This window comes from Lepus europaeus, chromosome 5 (assembly GCF_033115175.1).
Source record: "Lepus europaeus isolate LE1 chromosome 5, mLepTim1.pri, whole genome shotgun sequence".
NCBI classification, from domain to species: domain Eukaryota; kingdom Metazoa; phylum Chordata; class Mammalia; order Lagomorpha; family Leporidae; genus Lepus; species Lepus europaeus.
In genome coordinates this window covers 123910621-123935748 of record NC_084831.1, presented here as the reverse complement: position 1 = coordinate 123935748, position 25128 = coordinate 123910621, and the positions used below count along the sequence as shown (strand labels likewise).

The following is a 25128-nucleotide window of genomic DNA, read 5'->3' as shown; positions in this document are numbered from 1 at the left end:
TCTTAGTTTTTTATTTTTATTTTTTGTAATACCACATTTCATTTTACAGGCAGTCCTGCATATAAAAAACAAGCCACAAGAGTTGTCACTTTCTTTGAAATGATAGCTTATTTTAAAGTGAGATAAAGAACATGGACAGGAAACATTGAAAAATCTCTTTTTCCTCTTAGACTCCCATTTATAAACACTTTCAAACAGTTAAAGTCATATAGTTATGATTTCTCCAGTTTCCTTGGAACATTCTATATTTTTCCTTTCTGAAATGTGGCTTGCAAACCATTTTCCTATAAAGAGTTCTTAACTTGATGAGGTGATCCTCCCTGTAACACTCTGTTTCACTGATTTTGTAGTTCTTTCTTACTAAATAATTGAGTTTTCTGGCACCCATTCAATTTCCCCCTCAGGATCAAGTGGACACTCTGACAGATCTGGCTGCATACTTTGAAGAAATAGGCCATCCTGATTCTGGGGACATACGGGCAAGGCAAGAATCCTTGGTGTCTCGGTTTGAAGGCCTGAAAGAGCCACTGGCCACCCGCAAGAAGAAGCTCATTGACCTGCTCCGTCTGCAGCAGATCTACAGAGACACAGAGGATGAAGAGGCCTGGATCCAAGAGACCGAGCCCTCAGCAGCTTCCACCTACCTAGGTTAGTGCAATTATAGCCAGCACAGTCACGGGGAGAGGAGCAAATGGGTAGAGAGTTTGCTCTCAATTCTTCACCTCATAGTCATGAAAATGTGTCCAGTCCCTCCTCTACCAATCCAGCTCTCTGCTGTGGCCCAGGAAGGCAGTGGAGGATGGCCCAAGTGCTTGGGCCCTGCACCCACATGGGAGACCAGGAGAAGCACCTGGCTCCCGGCTTCGGATTGGCGCAGTGCGCCAGCTATAGCAGCCATTTGGGGAGTGAACCAATGGAAGGAAGACCTTTCTCTCTGCCTCTCTCTCTCTCACTGTCTAACTCTGCCTGTCAAAAAAAAAATCATAAATTTTAAATAATACTCACCAATTCACCTTCTAAAACCAGATTCAAAAAATCCATGTGTCTCTGGGAAAATATAGAGTGTTCAGTTTTTTGATGCTTCTTCCAAAACATAAGATACATGGCAGTCTTGATTGAATAGTCATGATTAATGTTTGAGGCACAAAGTATTCTGTGTCTACATTTTTAGTGGCCCCCCTGTTATAACTATATACTCCATTATATGGGTGAGAGGAATGAAATAGCATATAACAATGTCCTATCTTTGGAAATAACTAGTTAGTCAGGGTCAATACCAAGATACTTATATTAATGTATATACAGAACAAAATGCACATAAATAGAGTGCGACTTATACACAGGTTTGCAGAACACCTCAGTGGGTGGGCAATAATGAAAATGGAATGATTCGTATGGGAATTTCCTATAAGTAAAAGAAGTCTGAGGCTTATTGAAAAGACAGAGGTTCTGGAGGGCTGTATTGGCATGATTAGCAGACAGGAAAGGTGGAGCCAACTGCAGGGATAGAAGAGGAGGGAATTCACAGTAGGTGGTAGTTATTATATAATATTAATGCTGGCAATAAATAAGATATTTTTGAAAGTTATTCCTAATCTTTACCAAAAAACTGCAAATTGGTAATATTGTGCATCTTTCAAGGTAAGAGAACTCACATTTAGAGGGTTTAGTGACTTCCTGAATTCTGCAGAAATTAGCATGTGAGAGATCCTGCTTTCTCACCACAATATACCAACAGAAACTTACATGATATTGGCCTTCAGCTAATGCGTTGTTCATCTTTCTACACATCTTCCTAAGAATGTTCTGATTTCTTCATTATACTTTCTAGAATAATGAATTGTCTGAGGACAAAGAAGTAGTAGAATAGAATAGAATTAATTAAAGCAGATGATTTTAGGATGCTCCCTGAATGATTAGAGCAATACTTTTAAAAAAGTGAAGTATATTACTTCGACTCACCAGAGTCATCCCAAACCTTGAAATTCTTCTTCTATATAGGCAAGGACCTGATTTCCACCAAGAACCTTCTAAACAGGCACCAAGTCATCCTGGCAGACATCGAAAGCCACCAGCCACGCATTCAATTGATAACAGAGAGGGGAAACAAAATGATTGAGGAAGGTATGTATGATTCAGATTGAGTTGACCAAAACATCACTATACCAGACATCTGGAAAGACATTTGTGCAATGTGAAGTCTTTGTTAGAATTTGAAATGTCTGATCCATTTGCCACCCAATGTAGATATTCCCTTTGAGAAATGTGCATATTCCAATTATAGGAATCCCTCAACCTCATGAGTCAGTTATCTCTAAGACAAAATCATTAAAATAAAATATTTTCACCTTAATCATCTTTTTCTATTCACTTTACAGAATTCAGAACCTAAGTTCAAAGGCCTTGTTGAACAAATCATGTCCCTTTCCCATGTGGGAACTTCCAGGTCTGAGAAGACAGAACTTTGGTTCCCAAGGTCTTACTATCTTTGATGGCAATTGATGCCACTTGTTTGCATTTGCCACTCTGTATAACAGTTTCAATCTGTCTCTTCATCTTGGCCTTCCATATTCATAATTTTCTAATAATTAAGCAAATTCTTAAAATTGAATATTGTAGATCAGGTTTAGAATGAGAAATGCACACAACTTTGGGATTCTACCCCTAACAATTAAAATTCAGAAATTAAGATCTGAGAGATTCAAATCAACAAATGTGTATTTGTGATTTTTAGAATGGTATGAAAACAGCTTTTTTCCTTTAAAATCTCTGACTGCAGCTGTGAATTTTGTCCATTTTTTCTTTCCATTCTTTCAGTGTTTGTTTTAGGTATTTGAAGTTCTGTTGTCATATGAATATACATTTATCTAAATTTTGTTGAATGTAAATCTTTACATTGCAAAATACTCATCTTGCCCCTGGTGTGGTGGCCTGAATATTGTCTCTCCCCCTGAATTCATAGCAGGAGTTTAATCCTCAAATTCTTTTGTTAATGGATTTAATTCCCAAATTCTTTTGTTAGTAGTGTTCAGAGAAGGAACCTTTGGGAACTTTTAGTTTATATTAGATCATTACAGTGGACCCCCGTTTTTGAATCCTGGCAGTTTTATGAGGAAGGGTAAGAAAGACCAGACAGATATACACAGACATGCATACTCTCACCATGATGTAATTTACCCAATAGGGGTGCTTTCCAAAACCTGCTTTTTGCTATCTGGGCTTGAACCTCTTGAAGGATGACACAAAATGATCCGCTGTTCCTTTTAAAGTAGCCTGATTCTGGTATTTGTGTTATAGTAGTGAAAAGTTGGTTAGTATATCTAGTGATTTCTTTTTTCCTGAAATCTACTCATTGTGACCTTCTTATAACCAATTGAGATGTATTTTGATTAGGTTTTGCATGGTGCATGTTTTTCCAAACTTCTGTTTGTACCATGATTATTTCTAAAATGAGACTCTTAGAGACACATATGATTAGGACTTGCTTTCATTTTATCTAACCTGGTAATTTCTCACTTTTAAAGTATTTAGATCATTTATACTGAGTGCAGTTATTAGTACAGTTGCGTGTAAATCTAGTGCCTTTCTATTTGTTTTCCTTTTACACATCAATCTCTTTCTTCTTTATATCAATGGTGCATTTATTATCATTTCCTTTTTTTTCTTCATATTGGTCTATTAATTACAGTTCTATTTGTGTTTAATGTGTGAGATTTCGGTCTGGTTTGCTGTAGTTTTTCTAGATCCTTGAGATGCGTTGAAAGCTCATTTATTTGGTGCCTTTCCAATTTCTTGATGTAGGCACCTATTGCTATAAACTTTCCTCTTAACACTGCTTTTGCTGTATCCCATATGTTTTGGTATGTTGTGCTGTTATTCTCATTTACTTCCAGAAAGTTTTTGATTTCTCTTTTAATTTCTTCTATGACCCATTGTTCATTCAGGAACATGTTGTTCAATCTCCATGTGTTTGCATATGCTCTAGGGATTCCTGAGTTGCTAATTTCCAGCTTCATTCCCCTATGGTCTGAGAAGCTACATCGTATGATTCTAATTCTTTTGAATTTGCTGAGACTTGCTTTATGGCTTAGTATGTGGTCATTCCTAGAGTAGGTTCCGTGTACTGCTGAGAAGAATGTAAATTCTTTATGTGAAGGATGAAAAGTTCTGTAGATATCTGTTAGATCCATTTGGGCTATAGTGTCGTTTAAATCTACTGTCTCCTTGTTGATCTTCTGTCCTGTTGATCTGTCTATTTCTGAGAGTGGAGTATTGAAGTCCCCCAGTACTATTGTATTGGAGTCTAAGTCTCACTTTGAGTCCCTTAACAAATCTTTTAAATAAACCGGTGCCCTGTAATTAGGTGCATATACATTGATAATCGTTATATCTTCCTGTTGAATGGATCCCTTAATCATTATATAGTGCCCCTCTTTCTCTCTCTTCACAGTTTTTGTGTTAAAATTTATGTTGTCTGATATTAAGATGGCTATGCCCGCTCTTTTTTCATTTCTGTTGGCATGGAATATCTTTTTCCAGCCTTTCACTTTCAGTCTGTATGCATCTTTGTTGGAAAGATGTGTTTCTTGTAAGTAGCAAATAGATGGGTTTTGTTCCTTAACCCAATCAGCCAATCTGTGTCTTTTAACTGGACAGTTGAGTCCAGTGTTCAATGTGACTATTGTAGAATAGGAAAGTGTGATAGTGACTATTGATAAGTAGTAACTTTGCCCTGCCATTTGCCAAAGATATTTTCTAATATATGCTTTGAATTTCCTGTGATCTTTTGCTGTGAGGTTTCCTTCCTTTACTTTATTTCATATTGATGACCGTGTTTCTGTGTTTCTGTGTGTAACACATCTTTAAGAATCTTCTGCAGGGCTGGACAAGTGGCAACATATGCTTTCAATTTCTGTTTGCTATGAAAGGTCTTTATTTCACCTCATTCACAAGTGAGAGCTTTGCAGGATATAATATTCTGGGCTGGCAGTTTTTCTCTTAGTACCTGGGCTATGTCTTGCCATTCCCTTCTAGCCTGTAGGGTTTCTGATGAGAAGTCTGCTGTGAGTCTGATTGAAGATCCTCTGAGAGTAATCTGACGTTTCTCTCTTGCACATTTTAGAATCTTTTCTTTGTGTTTCACTGTGGTGAGTTTGATTACAACATGTCGTGGTGAGTATCTCTTTTGGTCATGTTTACTAGGGGTTCTATGAGCTTCCTGAACTAGGATGTCTCTGTCCTTCTCCAAACCCGGGAAGTTCTCTGCAAGTATCTCACTAAAAAGGCCTACTAATCCTTTCTCTCTCTCCATGCCTTCAGGAATTCCTAAAACACAAATGTTGGGTTTTTTAAATAGTATCTGTAGATTCCCAACAATATTTTTTAAATTTCTAATTTCCTCTTTTTTTCTTTGGTTTGACTGTATACTTTCCTATTCTCTGTCTTCTAAGTCCAATATTCTCTGTTCTGCTTCACTGACTCTGTTTTTAAGGCTCTATAATGTGTTTTTCATTTGATCTATTGAGTTCTTCATTTCATTTTGATTTCTCTTCACTATCACACTTTCCTGTTATACTAGTTTCTGTGTTTCATTTTGATTCCTCCTTAAGATTTCATTTTCATGAGAGAGATTTTCTATCCTGTCCAGTAAGGATTTCTGTAGTTCAAGCATTTGTTTTTGAAAAATTCTAAATGTTCTTATAAATTTTTTGAAATCTGTATCTCGCATTTCTTCCATCTCATCATCTTCATAATCTTGGCTTGGGGTGTCTTGTTCATTCGGGCATCATAATGTCTTCCTTGTTCTTGTTTCCTCGGTTTCTGCGTTTGTTGCTTGGCATTGTGGAGATATTCTTTGGATTCTTCTTCCCTCGCTGTGGTGTTTTTTTCTTTTTCTTTTTCTTGTTATACTATGACTGTATCATGTGGATTGTCTGCTTTTGATGGAGTTAGAGGCTTGAGATGGGTGTGGCCAGAGAGCTCTCTTCAGTTCTTCAGAGTTAAGGGTGTGCCAAAGATGACACTCCCAGGTTAGGCATGGTAAATCTCTCTCTTTCTATCTCTCTCTCTCTCTCTCTCTTTTTTTTTTTTTTTTTTGATTCAGAAGGGAAGTAATTCCACACAGCTGAGTGGAATTGAAGGTAGTCAGCTTCCAATCTCTGGCTCCTGTTGGTATAACATTCACCTGCTCTTTCCCAAGGACCACACAGGGTATCTGTGCTGCCCTCAGTGTGGGCTCAAATTCTCCTGCAGTCTCTCACTGGGTTGCCAAAGTTACCGAACTGTAGCATCTCTGGAGAGTACTCACGTGAATTCCTTGAGTTCTCTCCCCCACCCACCGTCTCTTTTTTCACAGTCTCAGTTCATTAGCTCCACACATTCACTAGGTCCTAATCTCCTGTTACTTCATCCCACCCACCAGAGTCAGGTTTTTCTGCTTGGCTGTGGGCGGGTGCAGCCCTGAGGTCATGCAGCTTTTACGTATGTCCAAAATGGCACCTGCTCTTTGTCTTGCTCACCTTTGAGAGGTGAGCAGAGAGAGAGAAACTCATGTTTGTACTGGTCTTTTTTTTTTTTTTTTGTCTCTCCTCTTGTTAGCCTGGTGAACTTTCCCTCACGGGGCTTTTTACAATTGTTTGCTAATGAGTAACTAATGAGACAAACACTCTGCCTGTCAGGAAACCTCCTTTTTAAAAAAGGAGCATCCTTTCTTTTTAGCATTCTGCCTCACAAGTTCTAGTTGTGTGGTTTTTCTGTGTCTCCTACTCAGTGTGAATACTGGGCTCTGTTTGGACTATCCACTCCAGCACTGCAGTCCAGAAATTGCTCAAGGAATACATTATAAAAGGGGATTTGCATTATATTTTTCCTTCTTCTTCTACCTGTTGTCTGAAAACGATTTTATCTTAAAGTTTGTTCTGTTGTCTAGTTGGCTAGAAAGGAAAAGCAATTCCTATACTAATAAAACTTTTATGAGCAGAGGAAGAAATCTGTTGATTTTTTCTGTTTAGTCTGGGAAAGACAGGTTTTTGGGACTCTGAGCATTATTAATACAATGATGTTTTCTCAGGTCTGTATTTCCTAGGCTATACCAACACATTAATCACCACAAATACACATCTATTCCCAAGTAGCACATTTTGTTTCTTAAACTCAGAACATTTTGGTTCTCCAGGAACTCAACAGAGTGTGACCTTGACTAAATGCATCACCATCCTCACACCTCTCTCAGGTTTACTGAAAGGAGCACAGCTTGGTAGATGTTAGCGACAGTTACGCTCACCTTTTGTTTCACTCCGCCATAGACCATTTTGCTGCAGAAGATGTGGCTTCTAGGGTGGAGAGTTTGAACAGGAATATGGAGTCGCTCTGTGCTCGAGCTGCCAGGCGGCAGAATGATCTTGAGGCCAATGTCCAGTTCCAGCAGTACCTGGCTGACCTGCATGAGGCTGAAGCATGGATTAGTGAGAAGGAGCCCATTGTAGACAACACCAACTACGGGGCTGATGAAGAAGCAGCCGGGGTAAGATGGGGTAGGAAGGAATATTAGCTACTGAATATTCACCAAGTGTTCTCAAAGAATTAATTAAGGGTTTGCTTATGTTATGGGGCAACTACAAGTTCTGTTCTGTTATCTGGAGTTTACAGAGTGATCAGCTTTGACTTGTAATTTCTGGGATAGCTTTAGAATTGACAGGGGTTTCAAAAGATACACTATATTTTTCTAATCCTTCAGATATTTGTAGAGTTTTAGGGATTAACTAAATCCAAAAGATGTGACCAGCAATTCATATCTGTCTTGGTCCCATTCTAAACTTCACAGAGTAACCTTAGGCTTTCATAAACCAACCATATTTTAATATATAGGAACCTCAATAATGTTTTTAAAATAAAAGTAGACAGACATGTTGGGTCAAAAAGAATCTCAAAGGTCATAATTATTCTTTATACCCATGTCTTATTTTCTATTCTTGTCCTATGGAAACCCAATGAAGTATCTCACAAATCTTATGTGCTGGAAATAACTGATGATCATTTAAAGTTATGCTAATGCTTATCCTACAAAGAAGCAACATTATAAAAAATATCCTATCTCAGTTATGATATGTGTTGGGAACTTTGTAATAGCTGGAAAGTAGGTCTTACAAGGATTTAAAGCAATCAACAGTACCCAAAATAATTTTTGAGGCATCCCACTGATGTGCTTAGTGTTCCTCCTATATTCATTCCTATGACTTTCTCATCAATAAATCCAGGCTCTTCTGAAGAGACATGAGGCCTTTCTAGTGGATCTCAATGCATTTGGGAACAGCATGCAAGCTCTACGGGATCAGGCAGAAGCATGCCAGGTAAGAAGGACTTAGTGATGATAGGCATCTTTTTCTACCACAGAGGGAAATAAATTATCTTTATTTTTGAGTTTTACTTCCTACAATCTGTTGCAAAACAACACAAACTAGTTGGAGATGTTTCTATAGAACCACCAAGACTGGATCTGTTCATCCGCCACACAGAAGGGCAGCCACTGACATGGGTGTGGTGGAGGAAAGCAGATGTTTATTCAAAGTGCAAACCAAGGAGCTAGGCAGCTACTGCTCAATTCTCAGGCTCCCTAAGGAGTTAGGGGTGGAGGTTCTTACAGATTGAAATTGGGGCTGAGAGGCATGTGCTCAATTCTTATCAAGTTCCTGGTTGGTGAGTGACACTAGTGACCTTCCATTGATTGGTCAGCGATGAGGTGCTCTTCAGGGAATTTTTGATTGCCAAGTGGGCTTCTGTTGGCCTGGATGGGTTACATGTAAGTGGTAGTTATTTTATGCCCCAGACCTGGAATTTCTCTGCCTGGACCTGGAATTGAATTCCCCTATACAAAATCCTCTTGACAATACTTTTCAACAAATTTTTATCTGTTGGGGAAACAAATGACTTCTTGAGTCCTCTGATTAGAACCTTGTAGAGCCAGCTGTACAACTGTCTTAATTCAGTGAATACCTTTAGATAAAGTGCAGGTAATGAAACTACGGGCTAGGGGAGACAGAGAAGCTGTCTTTTACATTAAAGGGGTTCAGTCTCAAATCCATGACATAATTGCAAAGAAAACACCATCTTCTATAATCCTTACAGACAGCAATTGCCGCATCTTGTAGTATCCATAGAGATAATGTTGAAAGAAATTTTCAATAAAGCTTATTGTATCTTCACTAATTTCTTTATTTTACCTCCTTTTTCCTTCTTTTTGCACTTCTGATTTTTCTTTCTTTGTTTGCTTCTTTATCATTTTTTAAATAATTTCCTTCTTTTATTCCTTGGTATTGTTAAACATACAAATGCTTCTTAATTGTCTGCCATAAAGATGTATGAATGTTTAAAATCCCTGTATCCAAGAAAGGTACATTCAAAAGGTGGACAACAATTTAAACAGTGAGTGATAAAAATAGATGTGGGAAGAGGAATCACAGAGAAGGGAGCCTTCTTTTCTCCTGAAATAAGAGTGCTGGAAGATAAGACAATTTCTACAGCTGAGGTGAACCATTTTATCTGAGCTATTTTAAAAATTGGGTTTCTTTGTAGACAAGGAGAAGAAGGGATTTCCTAGTCAATCAGCTACCAGGACAAATCCACTGAGCCACAAGGCAATCAAGTGGACTTGAGGAATGGGAAATGCAAATGGTTGAGAATGTGAGAATGGTTAGGGTACAAAGTGAAAGAGAGTTTCATGAAGAATGATGAATCTAGAACCAAATAAAGGAGGTACCAATGTTCTCTGGGCATAGTAGAAATAAGAAACACACTTAAAAAAAGATTTATTTATTTATTTGAAAGCCAGAGTTACACAGAGAGAGGAGAGGCAGAGAGAGAGAGAGAGAGAGAGAGAGAGAGAGAGGTCTTCCATCTGCTGGTTCACTCACCAATTGGCTGCAACGGCCAGGAATACGCTGATCCGAAGCCAGGAGCCAGGCGCTTCTTCCAGGTCTCCCACGCAGGTGCAGGGGCCCAAGGACTTGGGCCATCCTCCACTGCTATCCCAGGCCAAAGCAGAGAGCTGGATCGGAAGAGGAGCAGCCGGGACTAGAACCAGCGCCCATATGGGATGCCGGTGCTTCAGGCTGGGGCATTAACCCACTGCGCCACAGCGCCAGCCCCAGAAACACACTTCTTCCATGTAAGGGATTCTTTCTAATGAGAGTCTAAGAATTCGCACATTTGAGTAGACAAAATTCTGGTGAGTCATGTCAATAGGTATTTACAGAGCTCCTGTGTTCCATCTCCCACCTCCCTCGGGCTCTGCACAGTGCCCATACAAGAGCAGATGGATTTATGGATTTACACAGTATACATTATGAGGATACACAGTACTTGAAGGAGATAAAATCAGAAGGATCTGTGAGAGAGATGAATCTTCAACTCTGATCTGGGCACAGGTCATATTTTGTTCATTTTCTCAGAAGTATGATAATCAAGGAAAGTAAAAATCCGAGAAAAACTCCACTTTGGAGAACGTGTTGCTCGCTAAAGACACATTGAAGATATTTTTACTGAGTTCAGTTTATATTATCAATTTTTACAATTCTGTGTCCTTTACTCTGCTGTAGATCACACATCTCTAAAATAAAAGGTCCACTGTTCCTTGATATAATGACTTAAAGGCTAAGGAGTGGAGAAGGATTTCTGGTGGGATCCAGGGAAAGGAGAACAATAACAGATAATGGATCTTTAGCTTCCTCAACCAATTTTCTGAAAGGTTGGCGTGTGTAATCCACTTGAAACTTCGTAAAGGTATTACTCCTTCCACTTTAAGGGTCAATTGCTTAGAGCATTGAACAGTTTCTGACAAACTACATATTTGCTTACTCCATCTAATGTTCACATTTACCGAATTGCAGACACTTGATAAGTGTTACAGGGAAGCAGTATCTTGGAAGATTCTGGTAGCCACATAAAACGTTCCAGATGCTACTGTCTTCTGTGAGGCACTAAGGACTGCCCACCAGTAGTAGCCTGCAGTAGGAAATTATCAACACATTCCTGACATCAGCTTCCTTTTTGTTTTTCTTCAGCAACAACAAGCTGCACCAGTAGAGGGAGCTGCTCGAGAAGAGAGGGTTGTGGCTTTGTATGACTTCCAGGCCCGAAGCACCAGAGAAGTTACCATGAAGAAAGATGATGTCTTAACTCTGCTCAGCTCCATCAACAAGGTGGCATTTCCTTCTTACCTTCCCATCAACCAAATGACTTTTCCATAGCCATCTCTCCCGTCTATAGATAGTTGTATTTTCACTACCCAACATGTTTTATCACTTTATCTCTTATACAGATATAATTTATTGAATAGTATCTTTCCTCCAGGTATTGTGCAAGATCCTGTACATATCTTTTGGTATTGTAATTCCAATTTTAAAATTAAAATATGAATGATCAAAGACATTAAGTAATTAGCCCAAAGAGATATAGAATATGAGTATTAATTCTAAATATGTTACAGGACTAATTTGTCCATTTATGTTTTTTTCTCCTTCGTTTCTTTTCCAGTCTAGTATTCCCAGTGATGAAATAACAATGTCTTGGTTTAAGTGGGACCTGAAACAAGATGAATTGTTTTCCAATTTGATTTTCTTTAAACTTTATACCCTTTATACTCATGAGAACAGCAATAACATATTGACTACGATATTTAATGTATATTTTCATGAGAAATCAAGTAATTTTATACTACAATACCAAATTCATCTACAAAAACTCTTGAGAAGATGTTGCTACTCTCATGCTATTTGAAGCATTTTCGAGATAAGAGGTTTGACTGTCAAATATCCAGTGCACCTGTCCAGTCCCCCTTTCACTTTGCGTAGACCTTTCTACTTTAGTTCATTATTGTCTAAGGAAATTCATTCTACAACAGTCACTATAGGAATAGACTCCCTTACAAGGGATTCATATTCATGAGTTTCAGGGAGGACCTCTGGAAAGGGAAAGAGGAAGCATTTTGGTGTAATATCGTCACATGCAAATGTTTGACCACAAATAAGCCCCATTGTATTTTGGCCCAATGTGCTTTTGTAAACTTCTGATGAGCAAAGTGTACCATCTTTCAGAGAACTCTTTTCAGCTTTTGGCAGCCTCCCCACAGTGAAAGGTCTGATGTAAAATGTCACATTACTCAATTTCAGTGACTTATCTCGGCCATTCCTGCAATTCCTCATGAAAGTTATATGCCTCTCATAAATGATGCTTAGTTTCTGTTGAGCATGTTTATCCCTGTATCTAAGCACTTAGCTATAAGAGTTGAAACCTCTCCTGCTTGTGGATTTTCCCAAGAATTAAGGAAGGCACTGGGATATGCTCTCTCTTCAGGACTGGTGGAAGGTTGAAGCTGATGACCACCAGGGCTTCGTCCCAGCTGTCTATGTCAGGAAACTGGCCCATGATGAGTTCCCAACACTTCCACGGCGACGAAGAGAAGAACCGGTCAACATCGCTCAACGCCAGCAGCAGATTGAGGATCAGTAAGTTCTAGAGGCTGGAGAACTGGACAGTGTTTGCCCAGAATTTCCTACTGGCCAAAGATACTCTTCCCACAACTCTGCATCTGTTAAATTAGCATTTTCACAGCAAACCCACAGATAAAGTGAGGATAAGGTATTCCGAAGACTCTTCAGCTAGTTCAGTATTTACATGAGAAATGGGACACCCATAATCATTAAGTCAGTTGCCTAACTTCAGACACCTGATAGTGACATGATTTCTGACTCCCTGCCCAGTATTCTTGAAGGGTTATTACTAAGTCTCCTGACAACCATATGAACTTTGGGCATTGTAGCAGGCTTTTCATATCCAGTTGTCAGTTGGCATGTACAAATTTTACTTTTATAGGATGGGAAAAAATGTCACTAGCCATACTATTGTTCCATTGACATATATTTAATTTTACTGGTCTTCTTCATTTGTTTTTTCCTCCCTCTCCTTTTTTGTTACTTTTGTTATCTGCTTCTCTCATTGTATCTCTTCTATATTTTCTCCATTTTTATTCCACTTTTCTTGTTCTCTTGATTTCCCTGCCCAGATACCACTCCCTCCTGGATCGGGCAGAAGAACGCAGGCGTCGTCTGTTACAACGGTACAATGAGTATATGCTGGCCTATGAGGCAGGAGACATGCTGGACTGGATCCAAGAGAAAAAGGCAGAGAACACCGGTGTGGAACTAGATGATGTGTGGGAGCTGCAGAAAAAGTTTGATGAGTTCCAAAAGGTGAGAAAGAGGAATCTTCTCTAGACACCTTTTGGAAGGTTGTCACTGCTTCCTTTTGCTCTGACTCTCCTCCTACTCTTTAATTCTTTTTACTTCTTTTTTGTTTTTATTCTTTTTGTTTTTTTTAATTGAAAAATAATTATATATAGTCATGGAGTACAATGTGATATTTTGATATATGTATACACCAGGGAATGATTAAATATAACTAATTAACATATGCATTATTTCACATACCATTTATTTTGTGGTGAGAATATTAAATACCTACTCTTAGTAATTTTGAAATATATAATACAGTGCTATTAACTATAATCACTACACTGTACAATGGATCTCAAAAACTTATTCTTACTTTCAATTGAAACTTTGTACTTTTTGACCAAAGTCTATTTTCCAACCCCCAATGCCAGTCCCTAATCACCACTAATTACCACCAAACCCTTTATTTTTGGGAGTTTTAAATTCCACACATAACTAAGATAACATACCATCTGTGCCTAACTTATGTCACTTAGCATAAGGCCCTCCAGGTTCATCTGTGTTGTTGCATATAACAAAATTCTCGCATTTTTGAAGGCTGAGTAGTATTTCATTTTGCATCTAAACCGCATTTTGTTTAATCAATAAGAAATAAGATCTTTATTCAACCAGGAAATATTGTTGAGCACTTTCTGTGAATCGGACATTCTCCTTGATGTTTGGGATATACCAGTGAGCTATTCTCCCCAAAACTACTAAGAGCTCTGAGCTCAGATCTTTCTCTGAGTCACTGTAATCATTAACAGTTAAAGGAATAATGCAGAGGACATTAGCTAGCTCAGTCTTACAGCCTGCATTGTCTGCCACTCCAAAGCCTGCGGGAGTACTGATTTCCCCAAATTCTTCACAGCTTAAACTATGACCATATTATGTTCCCGATGCCCAGTTTGAGATGGTGTCTTGAAGTTCTTTGTGTAAATTCTTATAATGGGACAGAACTTGGGGTGGGAAGAAGGAAGAACTTGATAGCCAGATCCCTTATAAATTGTCCTTCTAAAACTTTTTCATTATCCTTCTTTCTCCCAGATTTACGCCATTAGCTTAACTAGCTGTGAGTCTAAATTATTTCATTCTTTTTTAAATAATATGCCGTCACATAGAATTCAAAGTTCAAATGAAGGACCAGCTTTGTGGCTTGGCAGGTTTAGCTGTCACTCACAACACTGGTATCCCATATTTCAGTGAAGGTTCAGGTCTGGGTGGCCCTGCTTCCAATCCAGCTTCCTGGTAATGCTCCTGGGAAAGCAATAGGAGATGGCCCAAGTACTTAGGCCCCTGCCACTCATGTGGGAGACCCAGATGGAACACACAAATACTGGCTTCAGCCTGATCCAGAACTAGAAATTGTGACCATCTGGGGAATGAACTAGCAGATGGAGTTTCTTTCTCTCTTTCTCTCTCTCTTTCCCTTCTCTGCCACATCCGGCTCTTTTCCTCACTTCCTCTCATCCTTTGTTTCTCTCTCCCTCTCTCCTTTTCACTCTGTCATTCAAATAAATCTTTAAAAAGTTCAAATAAGCTCCTTAGAGCTGTTACTATCATTTTTAATCAAGAAAATTGTAACTTAGTCAATGAAATTCTACAAAGGTGAAGTTGCTAGTGACAGAAAAGAATATTGCACAGCTCAAGTGTACTTTCTTCTGATGGAGTGCCATAATATGGAGAGAGATGTCAAGAAATCTAAGAAAATGGAATATGCTTCAAATTCTAGATGAATAATTATCCTCTTAACCAGTTTGTGATAGTCACTCACAGGGAGCTCCAGGGAACTCATTTAGTGGCACACTTTGGAGGTCAACTTGTGTATTGCAAGGGAGTTCAGCAATGTGTTTCACTGTTTACCAGAGATGAAGCCAAGATAGGCAGGTAAGTAGTAGAGAAGGTCCTTGAGAAAGGATTTACTCTGCTTTGGACACATTCTCCCATGCAGGATTTGAAGACCAATGAGCCTCGCCTAAGGAATATCAACAGGGTTGCTGATGATCTGTTATTTGAAGACCTACTAACACCAGAAGGAGCTCAAATCCGGCAGGTAACCAACGCTCCCTTCATGTCTCCTCACCACCAGGCTGGGGTTTTGTTCTCATTTTACTTTTATATAATCAACGTTGGATAACTTATACTACACAAAAGGTAATAGCAGTATGCAATGGGCCTCAGAAAAGGCCTAAGATATCAGTCCAGCCATTCATATGAAGATTCATTTATTAAGATTTATTGAGTTTCCTCTCTACTCTCACAGAGGTGTTTCTGTGGTTGGGTGGGGCAAAGGTGTAGGAACCAGAAATTCAGGTGTAGCTTCAATAAGTAGTTTTAGGAAGCTTAGGGGAGATAAGACATAGATGTCCATAGACATCTAGAAAACAAGGCTATATAGTACAATCACTAAATTTCCTTTTGGTTTTTTAATTCTATGTTTCGTCAAATTGAACATAAAGTTCTTGCCTTCTAGTCCCACCTAAAATTCAACTTCTTTGGAGCATATACCTTTAAACTGATCTGAAATCCTTAAATTACAACACATACTCACTTCTCCCTCCCTACCAAGTGCACAGGAAGTCAGTGCTCAACAACACAAATGTAAAGAAAATATGGGTAAACTATGATAGTGAGACGGAGTTAACACAGCTTACTGAAAAGAGTTGGATTCTGAAACCATAATGAAGAAGGATATAGGTCAGTGAAGATGGGGCAGAGAGAATTCTTGACTGGACGTACATCATTCTAACAAAGACTTAATGAGCATTAATGGAATGTTTTAGCTCTTTAAGTTGTGATAAACCAGTAAGGATAACCTCCTTATGCAGTGATTTTCATGGAATAAGAAGGATTGTGCACAGGAACTACACACTTTTTCCCTACTGTAAGAGGCTACTAGGTTAATAATTCAAGGTAGAGAAAGATATTCTATTTTCTCTAAAGAAATATGATTACTATTAATCAGCAACAGGATACTTCTCAGTTTTTTTGGAGGCTGTAATGTAATTTTGGTGGCAGCAGTCATTGATTACTACTCCAGGGTTGATGGTTTCAACCTGGATCTTCAATTCGGGAAAAAGCAAATTCCTTTCTGCTGCCCTAGAATAAATGAGTCCTATGCTCAGGTGATCCATGGAAGACGTAGCATTATGCAATGTCTGAAAGACACAGCATGAAAACAACCATAGTTTAAATCCCATGTGCTCTTCATACACCACTGGGCTACATGAGCTAGCTGTATGTCTAAAGTCTCATGTTTGCATCTCTTTCAGGAATTGAATGCTCGCTGGGGTTCCTTGCAGAAGCTTGCAGATGAACAGCGCCAACTGCTGGGCAGTGCCCATGCTGTCCAGATGTTTCACAGGTAAGACTGTGATACTCCTAACAGAACCACCAATCGCAGTTACTATGGTGGAAACCTATCTATTAATAAAACTTCTTCCTGATGTGGAGACAACTTGCCATTAGGAGTGAGATTTTTGGGTAGTAGATTCCTTACTTAGTAGATGGGATACTCCCAGACAACTAAACTAAATTTTATAGTGACTAGGCTTGTTCCCTAGTACAAACTTAGTAGTCTACAGTTATGTTTCTGTGACTGTGAATGAAGATTGAAGTAGAGATAGGAGTTATGGGATTTTTGAACTAGAAGCATACAGTGGAGGGCACCAGACATCACATTGACTATTTATTTAGTATTTTGTGTGTGTGTGTTTTCTAACCCCACACCCACACTTAGAATTACACACACTCAAAAATAAGTGAACAAAGAAAAAAACAGAAACTAAACAGTTTTGTTGTATATAAAACATATTATTTAAGGTGCAAAAAGGGGAAAAGTTAGACAGCCTGAGTTTTTAGTATAGTTTACAATGGAAAGCGGTGAAATATAATGATTAAGTAGCCAGACCACCTGGTTCAAACGTAGGCTTCGCTTTTTAGCACTGAGAAAAATCCTTATCCTTTTTAAGTCGAAGATTTCTGAAATATGTAATGGGAATGGTAACAGAAAATATGCCTCTGGGAGATGTGAAGTTAAAGGACTCTAAGTACCTCGCACATAAAGGAGGATGATGGTGGTGGTGGCGGTGGTGGGGAGGATGGTTTCCTTGTGGCCCCAGGTTGTCTTCCCTCGGTGCACATTTACTTCTAAACTATTTTCAATCTCGCATAACAGAGACGCAGATGACACAAAGGAGCAGATTGAGAAGAAGTGTCAGACTCTCACTGCTGCTGAGCCTGGCTCAGACCTGTTCAGTGTTCAAGCCCTTCAGCGGCAGCATGAGGGCTTTGAGAGAGACATCATACCCCTGGGGGAAAAGGTGAGATCTCTGCTTCCAAAGTTTTTCCTATACTTTCCTTGTATGTGGCTATCACTATACCAATGCCTCCTCCTTTGAGTCTCCTTTCCGGTAACTTATTCATACATTTCTTTTTTTCTTGCATCATCCTTGTTCTACTGTCTCTAAGTCAGGGTGACTAAAAATGTGTGACCTGTGACTATTAACATGGGGGTGGGTATTCAGTTCCTATATTGAAGTGAGTACACTATGTCGCTGTGTTTTTTAGTGAGTTCCAAGTAGTCAGTACTGTGTTAGCTAATTGGAAGACAGGGGTCTGGGAGAAACACAAATGCCCATATGCAGAATGACTAGGTTTATGCCTGTGACAGTGTTTCCTTAGTAAGGAATTGAATGAGTCGAATTCTGTCCCACACCCAAAGTGAATTCTGGGGCTCGTCAGATACACTGGAGGCTTCCAATAGCTTGGCATTATCATGAAGAGCAAAAAGGAGTACAGGAGATGTCTATATCAGAAAGGTTCTCCCGTGAAGAATCAAGATCTTTGAGTTCTCTAAATGATGTTGCTTTTTATTCACAAAATCTGTTTTAATTTTTATTAATAATTTAAAACTTACAAAACAAAAATGTTGAGCTAGTAACACAGGTTCCCATACATCCCTCACCCCATTTCCCTTACTGATATCTCAAATTTATGTATTTGTCACAATTAGTGAAGCACATTCAGCTTCCACTAATAACAGTCACTTAATCACCATTCCCTGTAACCTTACTAATTTGAAAAAAAAAGTTATGATGTCAATTTTGACAATTGCAGAAATATGTCATGTGGACTAAAATGTTTATATCATTGTGTAAAATATTAGAGTATGTTTCTATATCAGTTGCTTCTATTTAGGGAGATGAACAAGACTCAGAACTCTTTTACAGAGATTCAAGTAAGATTCGAGTCTGATTATCAGAGCTCTCATATATCTCCAGGTAGTCATCCTGGGGGAGACAGCACAGCGGCTCTGCGAATCCCACCCTGATGCCACTGAGGATCTGCAGAGACAGCGGACAGAGCTGAATGAGGCCTGGGACAACCTGCAGGGGCTAACAGAGGACCGCAAGGAGAGCCTGAATGAGGCCCAGAAATTCTACATGTTCCTCAACAAGGCCAGGTAACACTTAAAAGCAGAATCTCGCCGGGTGAGGACAGTAAGTCCCATGTCTGGCCTCTGAGTAAGTTCCATGTCCTCCCTCTAGGGACAATCTGAGTGCAGTAGCTTTATACTTCTGTATTTGGAAGGCATGAGTGTGTTCCAAGTCCCATCTCTAGTAAGGCACAAAGAGTTCAGGTTCAATACTTAAAGTCACAAAGTTTAGAAGTTTGAAGGAATATGAGGCTATCTAGGCCAATTAAGTAAGTTTCTGTAACTTTTATATTATACATAAAGTGTGGGTTATAGGAGTTTTCATTCTACTGGAGATGCAGCGTAGACTAGAATATGTCTCAGAACATACTTCCTAAGAAACAGCAGGTTACAGTTCACAGGTAGAGAGAACAGATGATGCATTATTAAGTAACTTGGAATTTTGCTGGGCTCTATCAGTCAGGATTTTAACATAAGGGAGAGCTATTTATGTCGGTGGAACTATGATAACAGAGGCACACGGATGAGAAAGATACAGAATAAACAGCCATAACCAGAGCATGAGTTTTGAATGTTGAGAGGAGGGCTGGAAAAGTAGCAGAAATGTTGGAATTAAATCCTAGAAAATTTTCAATGTCTTGTCAGAGTCTCAAACCAAAATTCACCTCAAAATACATATTTTGTGTGATTATTTCCATATCGTGTCCCATAACATAAATTTGCTGGGAGAAGGATTTAGAAATAAGAGCCCAGAGATAGTTGAAAATGCAATTTGTTTGAAGAAAAAGAAGGAGGATTTTGGCAAATGATTGTACTTGCTCTTGGCAATCCTCTCATCAATTTAACACCTTTGTAAAGTTGTACTTGTTCACATAGTACAATTAAACAGCATTCATACTCATTTCTCAACAACATATATAAACATATAAGTCTGTATGAATCCAGGTCAAATGATGCTCCTTTCACTTTATAAATCACTACTAATTAGTGTTGCAGAAATAATGCTCCCAGTCTCAGAAATATTGCCACCTTATTCTATCTCTTCATGGGATTTTTGCTTTCAGTCTTGAATTTATTTTTTTAAAATATTTATTTATTTATTTATTTGAAAGGCAATGCTGACTCCAATATCAGTCTTTTTATTAATTATTAGTGTCTATATTCTTTTTATCTCAATCTAAACTGTGAGCTTTAGAGAGTATAGATTTGTGTTTTCCACAATGTTTGTTATTAAATAAGCACCTTATAAAACCTAGTAACTTAAACAGATGAATGCATTAGTTCACAAAAAGTAGACTTCTTTTCCCTGGAGCTAAGGATTCCTACTTAGCAAATAAGAGTAAATACATTCGTCATGAAAAGACTAATTTAACCATCATGGAACTTTCAAATTAATGCATTTACATTTGTCCTCTGGGAGGATATACTTTAGCTTGCTTTGTCTAACGCTTGACCATTTGAGAGGGGAAACATGTCCTGATTTCATCAACAGTGTGTGTGTGTGTGTGTGTGTGAGTATGCAGATCTGTTTCTATTAACAAGTAAGAGAAAAGATACAACTTCCCAGAGACTCCACAATAACATCTATTTTTTAACCTCAGAAATCACTTAAAGGGAATCAGTATTATCAGAAATAATAGAATATATGCTGTTTCAGAATTCCCAATGTCTGCATTCTAGCCCAGATGTCTGCTTTTGATATATCACATTAGCATTACTTACCTTCTCCAAACTGACTTTTTATCTCCAGTATGGAAACAAACAAATCCTCAGTTTTTTAATAGGATTATTTTACATAATTGAAAGAGATGATTTAAATGAACAGGGTCTCAATGCAAGGAATTGTTATCATTAAGTGATACAGTAAAAATTCCAACCTAAGATCTCTGAAGCATAGAAAGCTAGATAGAAGGTGTTATTCTGCAATTGTGTTTCGAGGGGGAAAAGTCATGGAATAGATAGCCTTGTAATAAGTTAAAAGGCTTTTTGTCAATCCCAATGTGTATTTCTCAAGGGACCTTCAGAATTGGATCTTGGCCATTAGTGCCATGGTCTCATCACAGGAACTGGCCGAGGACTTAACTGGCACAGAGTTCTTGCTTGAGCGACACCAGGTATGGTTACAAGAGTCATAGTTGCTGATCATTTGACTTCAAAATCTCCCCTCATTTTAAAACTTTCAACAGAATTGGCCTTACTTGTTTCTTTCCTCCTTTTACCACAGGAGCATCATGCTGAAATGGAGGAAGAGGCCCCCACATTTCAGGCTTTAGAAGATTTTGGTGCAGAACTTATAGACAGTGGGCATCGTGCTAGCCCTGATATTGAAGAAAAACTTAAAGCTGTCCGACTGGAGAGAGACGATTTGGAGAAGGCCTGGGAACAACGTAAGAAGATCCTAGACCAATGCCTGGAGTTGCAGGTAGAGCAAATTCCCTAACCTTAAGCAAGTTTGGCCTTTGTCTGTTCTTTGTATGCTTTACATAGATAACTCACTACTGTTTCCTTGTAAACACATAACATCCCTTGTCTATCTGGCACTGTACTCTCTGATTTATAGATTGATTATTGCCATGTTGCATTCATCCTTGTACAAAGAGCAAAAAACGTTGAGGTCAGTCCTGCATATGAAGTGGGGTGATTATTATTGATTGAATTTATTGTGGACCTACTACGTGCAGGACCTGGTTCCACAGACACAAGGACTATAGTGTAACTTTTCTGAAGTAGTAAAATTAGATGTGTAGTTCAGATCATTCTGGTACAATGAGATGAATATTAATAAAATTAAATCGATGTGTGCTTTGAGACTAAATAGCAAGGAGTGATTAGAACTTTTGTGGGAAGGGAGTGGCATTGTCACAGCTTACCCTGAAAGATGATGTCTAACAGAGTCTTAAAGAAATAATCAGCCAGTATTCAACAGGGATGGGTAGGGTAAATAGCCATCTAACAGTTGGACATAGCTTATATACAATCATAAAATGTGTGTTCAGGAAAGAATAGTCATTCCCAGTGCAGCTCAGATTCATTGTATGAATGTTTCTTGGAATAATATAAGCATCTCTGTTAGGATCCTTCGTATTAATATCAAGAGGTAGAGTAAGAAAATCTCCTCTGTACTCCTTGAATAAATATACCATTTGACTCTAATTTCATTCCAAATAGTTGTTCCATGGGGACTGTGATAAGGTTGAGAGCTGGATGGTGGCACGTGAGAATATCCTGAAGTCAGAAGACTTGAGTTCCTTAGAGAGTCTGGAGGCGTTGATGAAGAAGCGTGATGATTTGGACAAAACAATTGCTGCCCAGGTAACAGCGATTAAGATAAGAGTTCTATTAATAACCATTAGTGATAATAGCAAAAGTGCTACATATGTGTATGCTTTCATGATTTATAAGTATCTTGACATTTTTGCTTCTTACAGAAAGCTCAGGGGCATGCAGGTCAGCTTAATTCTTGGCACTATATTACTCAAATTACTTGTAGCAGCTGTACTTTTCTACTCTAAAGCCGTTGTTCTGAAACCCAAGTTTTGGGATTGAAAAATGGGCTTATGTGTTATCTAGTTCACCGTCTACAGTGGTCATGAGAAGGACCTAGACCACACAAGTATCTCATCTCAATATGACTGTTAGCTGTTTCACTTCTTGTGCAGCTGAAATCAACCTCTCTGTAAGGTGTTTAATCTTTGGTCCTGAATGTATCACCTGAAACTTTAAAGAATATCTCTGTATCTCTGTTCCAGTCTAGGAAGGCATTGGGGATTGCAATAAGGCCTCATGTCCAGTTGTCTGGCTCTTTTCTTTTCCTCTATACAGGAAGAAAAGATCACTCAGCTAGAACATTTTGCTGGGAGACTCATAGCTGATGATCACTATGCCAAGGGAGAGATCGCTGCACGGCTGCAACAATTGCTTGACAGGTTTGACCTTCAGCTACAGGAAAATGTATCTTTTCTGGCATTGCTGTGAGGACTACACTCTGAGTTCTCATTCTTTCTAGATGCTTAAAACTATCCGGACATCTTAGGAAACTTTTGATCCAGATTTATAGAATGAGAGGCATTGAATATACCTTAGAAATTACCTGGCTTGAACATTACATTTTAAATCACAGAACAGTGAGACTGTCTAAGAGGAAAAGGGACATGTTGGCAAATAGGAAACTTTATTTAGCTTCAGAGCGGGGGAAAGAGTGGAGGGCAAAAAGTAATCCAGATCTCTCTTCCAGATGGAAGGCTCTCAAAGATCAGCTGATTGCTGAGCGGACAAAACTTGGAGACTATGCTGATCTGAAACAATTCTATCATGATCTTGAAGAGCTGAAAGAATGGATCAGTGAGATGATGCCCATTGCCTGCGATGAATCCTACAAAGACCCCACCAACATTCAGGCAAGTTGAAACTAAGAATTTATAAAATTTTGTAATTCACAGATTGTTGGTGGAATGGTCATTCCCTTATACTGAGCTCTCCATTACTGCTGAAGCCAGTGTGCCTGCCCTTAGGGATTTCTGAGTCTAATGTGGAGCAGATCCTTCAGAAGTCACCATCACCTTGGTTATGACAGCACCAGCACACTTCTCTTTAAAGATAACTCATTTTGATCCCCTAAGTGAGAGGTAATTTAGTTTCTGTTTTTCCTTCAGAGGAAATACCTAAAACACCAGACCTTTGAAAACGAGGTTAATGGACGAGCCGAGCAAGTAGAAGGGGTCATTAACCTGGGAAACTCCCTGATTGAACGGAGGGCATGTGATGGCAATGAAGAGACCGTGAAGGTAAGGGCTCTTTTTGAGGTGATTTTTGGAATGCAAAGGAGCAGGAAGAGAAAGATTTAATTCTATAAATGTTCAATATACAGGAGTTGTAGAATCCATACTGTGGTCAATCATTTTCCTTCTGTGGCACAAGAAAGAAATCAACATTAAAAAATTATAGACTTTATTTGTTATGGCATACTCAGTACCTAGAACTCCAAGAAAGCTTGATACTTAGTCCCTAAACCTTATCATGCTTATTTTATATTTTTTAAAATCCTTTTTACCCAGAATTTTTTTTAAAAAGACAGATTTATTTACTTGAAAGACAGAAGTACAAAAGAGCTAGAAAGAGACAGATGATCATTTTCTTTTTTTTTTTAAACTTTTATTTAATGAATATAAATTTCCAAAGTACAGCTTATGGATTACAATGGCTTTTCCACCCCCATAACTTCACTCCCACCTGCAACCCTCCCCTCTCCTGCTCCCTCTCCCCTTCCATTCACATCAAGATTCATTTTCAATTCTCTTTATATACAGAAGATCAGTTTAGTATATATTAAGCAAAGATTTCAACAGTTTGCCCCCACATAGCAACACAAAGTGAAAAATATTGTTGGAGTACTAGTTATAGCATTAAATAACAATGTACAGCACATTAAGGACAGAGATCCTACATGATATTTTTAAAAAATTGATTAATTTTCTATGCAATTTCAAATTTAAAACCAAGGTTTTTTTTTTTATTTTCAATTATCTTTATATACAGAAGATCGATTCAGTATATACTAAGTAAAGATTTCATCAGTTTGCACCCACACAGAAACACAAAGTGTAAAAATACTGTTTCAGTACTAGTTATAGCATTACTTCACATTGGACAACACGTTAAGGACAGATCCCACATGAGACGTAAGTACACAATGACTCCTGTTGCTGACTTAACAATTTGACGCTCTTGTTTATGGCGTCAGTAATCTCCCTGGGCTCTAGTCATGAGTTGCCACGGCTATGAAAGCCTTTAGGGTTCGCCAACTTTGATCTTATTCCGACAGGGTCATAGTCAAAGTGGAAGTTCTCTCCTCCCTTCAGAGAAAGGTACCTCCATCTTTGATGGCCCCGTTCTTTCCACTGGGATCTCACTCACAGAGATCTTTCATTTAGGTTTTTTTTTTTTTTTCCCAGAGTGTCTTGGCTTTCCATGCCTAAAATACTTTCATGGGCTCTTCAGCCAGATCCGAATGCCTTAAGGGCTGATTCTGAGGCCAGAGTGCTACTTAGGACATGTACCATTCTATGAGTCTGCTGTGTCTCCCGCTTCCCATGTTGGATTGTTCTCTCCCTTTTTGATTCTATCAGTTAGTATAAGCAGGCACTAGTCTTGTTTGTGTGATCCCTTTGACTCTTAGACCTATCAGTGTGATCAATTGTGAACTGAAATTGATCACTTGGACTAGTGAGATGGCATTGGTACATGCCACCTTGGTGGGATTGTATTGGAATCCCCTGGCACATTTCTAACTCCACCATTTGGAGCAAGTCCGATTGAGCATGTCCCAAATTGTACATCTCCTCCCTCTTTTATATTTAATAGGGAATCACTTTTCAGTTAAAATTTAAACACCTAACAATAATTGTGTGTTAATTACAGAGTTCAAAC

The 25128-nt window shown here is 38.6% G+C and overlaps 1 protein-coding gene across 1 annotated transcript in view; it reads left to right on the top strand.

Moving 5' to 3' along the window:
- SPTA1 (spectrin alpha, erythrocytic 1) overlaps positions 1–25128 on the top strand; it is a 76381-nt gene that overhangs the window by 22764 nt on the left and 28489 nt on the right. Inside the window, exons 17-33 of the mRNA XM_062193687.1 lie at positions 405–648; positions 2002–2124; positions 7305–7522; positions 8256–8348; positions 11058–11195; positions 12349–12500; positions 13058–13244; positions 15217–15318; positions 16538–16629; positions 17443–17587; positions 18548–18729; positions 20717–20816; positions 20927–21124; positions 21871–22014; positions 22525–22628; positions 22937–23099; positions 23355–23486. Of these exons, the coding sequence (XP_062049671.1) occupies positions 405–648; positions 2002–2124; positions 7305–7522; positions 8256–8348; positions 11058–11195; positions 12349–12500; positions 13058–13244; positions 15217–15318; positions 16538–16629; positions 17443–17587; positions 18548–18729; positions 20717–20816; positions 20927–21124; positions 21871–22014; positions 22525–22628; positions 22937–23099; positions 23355–23486 (2517 nt within the window). The remainder of the gene's footprint in view (positions 1–404; positions 649–2001; positions 2125–7304; positions 7523–8255; positions 8349–11057; positions 11196–12348; positions 12501–13057; positions 13245–15216; positions 15319–16537; positions 16630–17442; positions 17588–18547; positions 18730–20716; positions 20817–20926; positions 21125–21870; positions 22015–22524; positions 22629–22936; positions 23100–23354; positions 23487–25128) is intronic.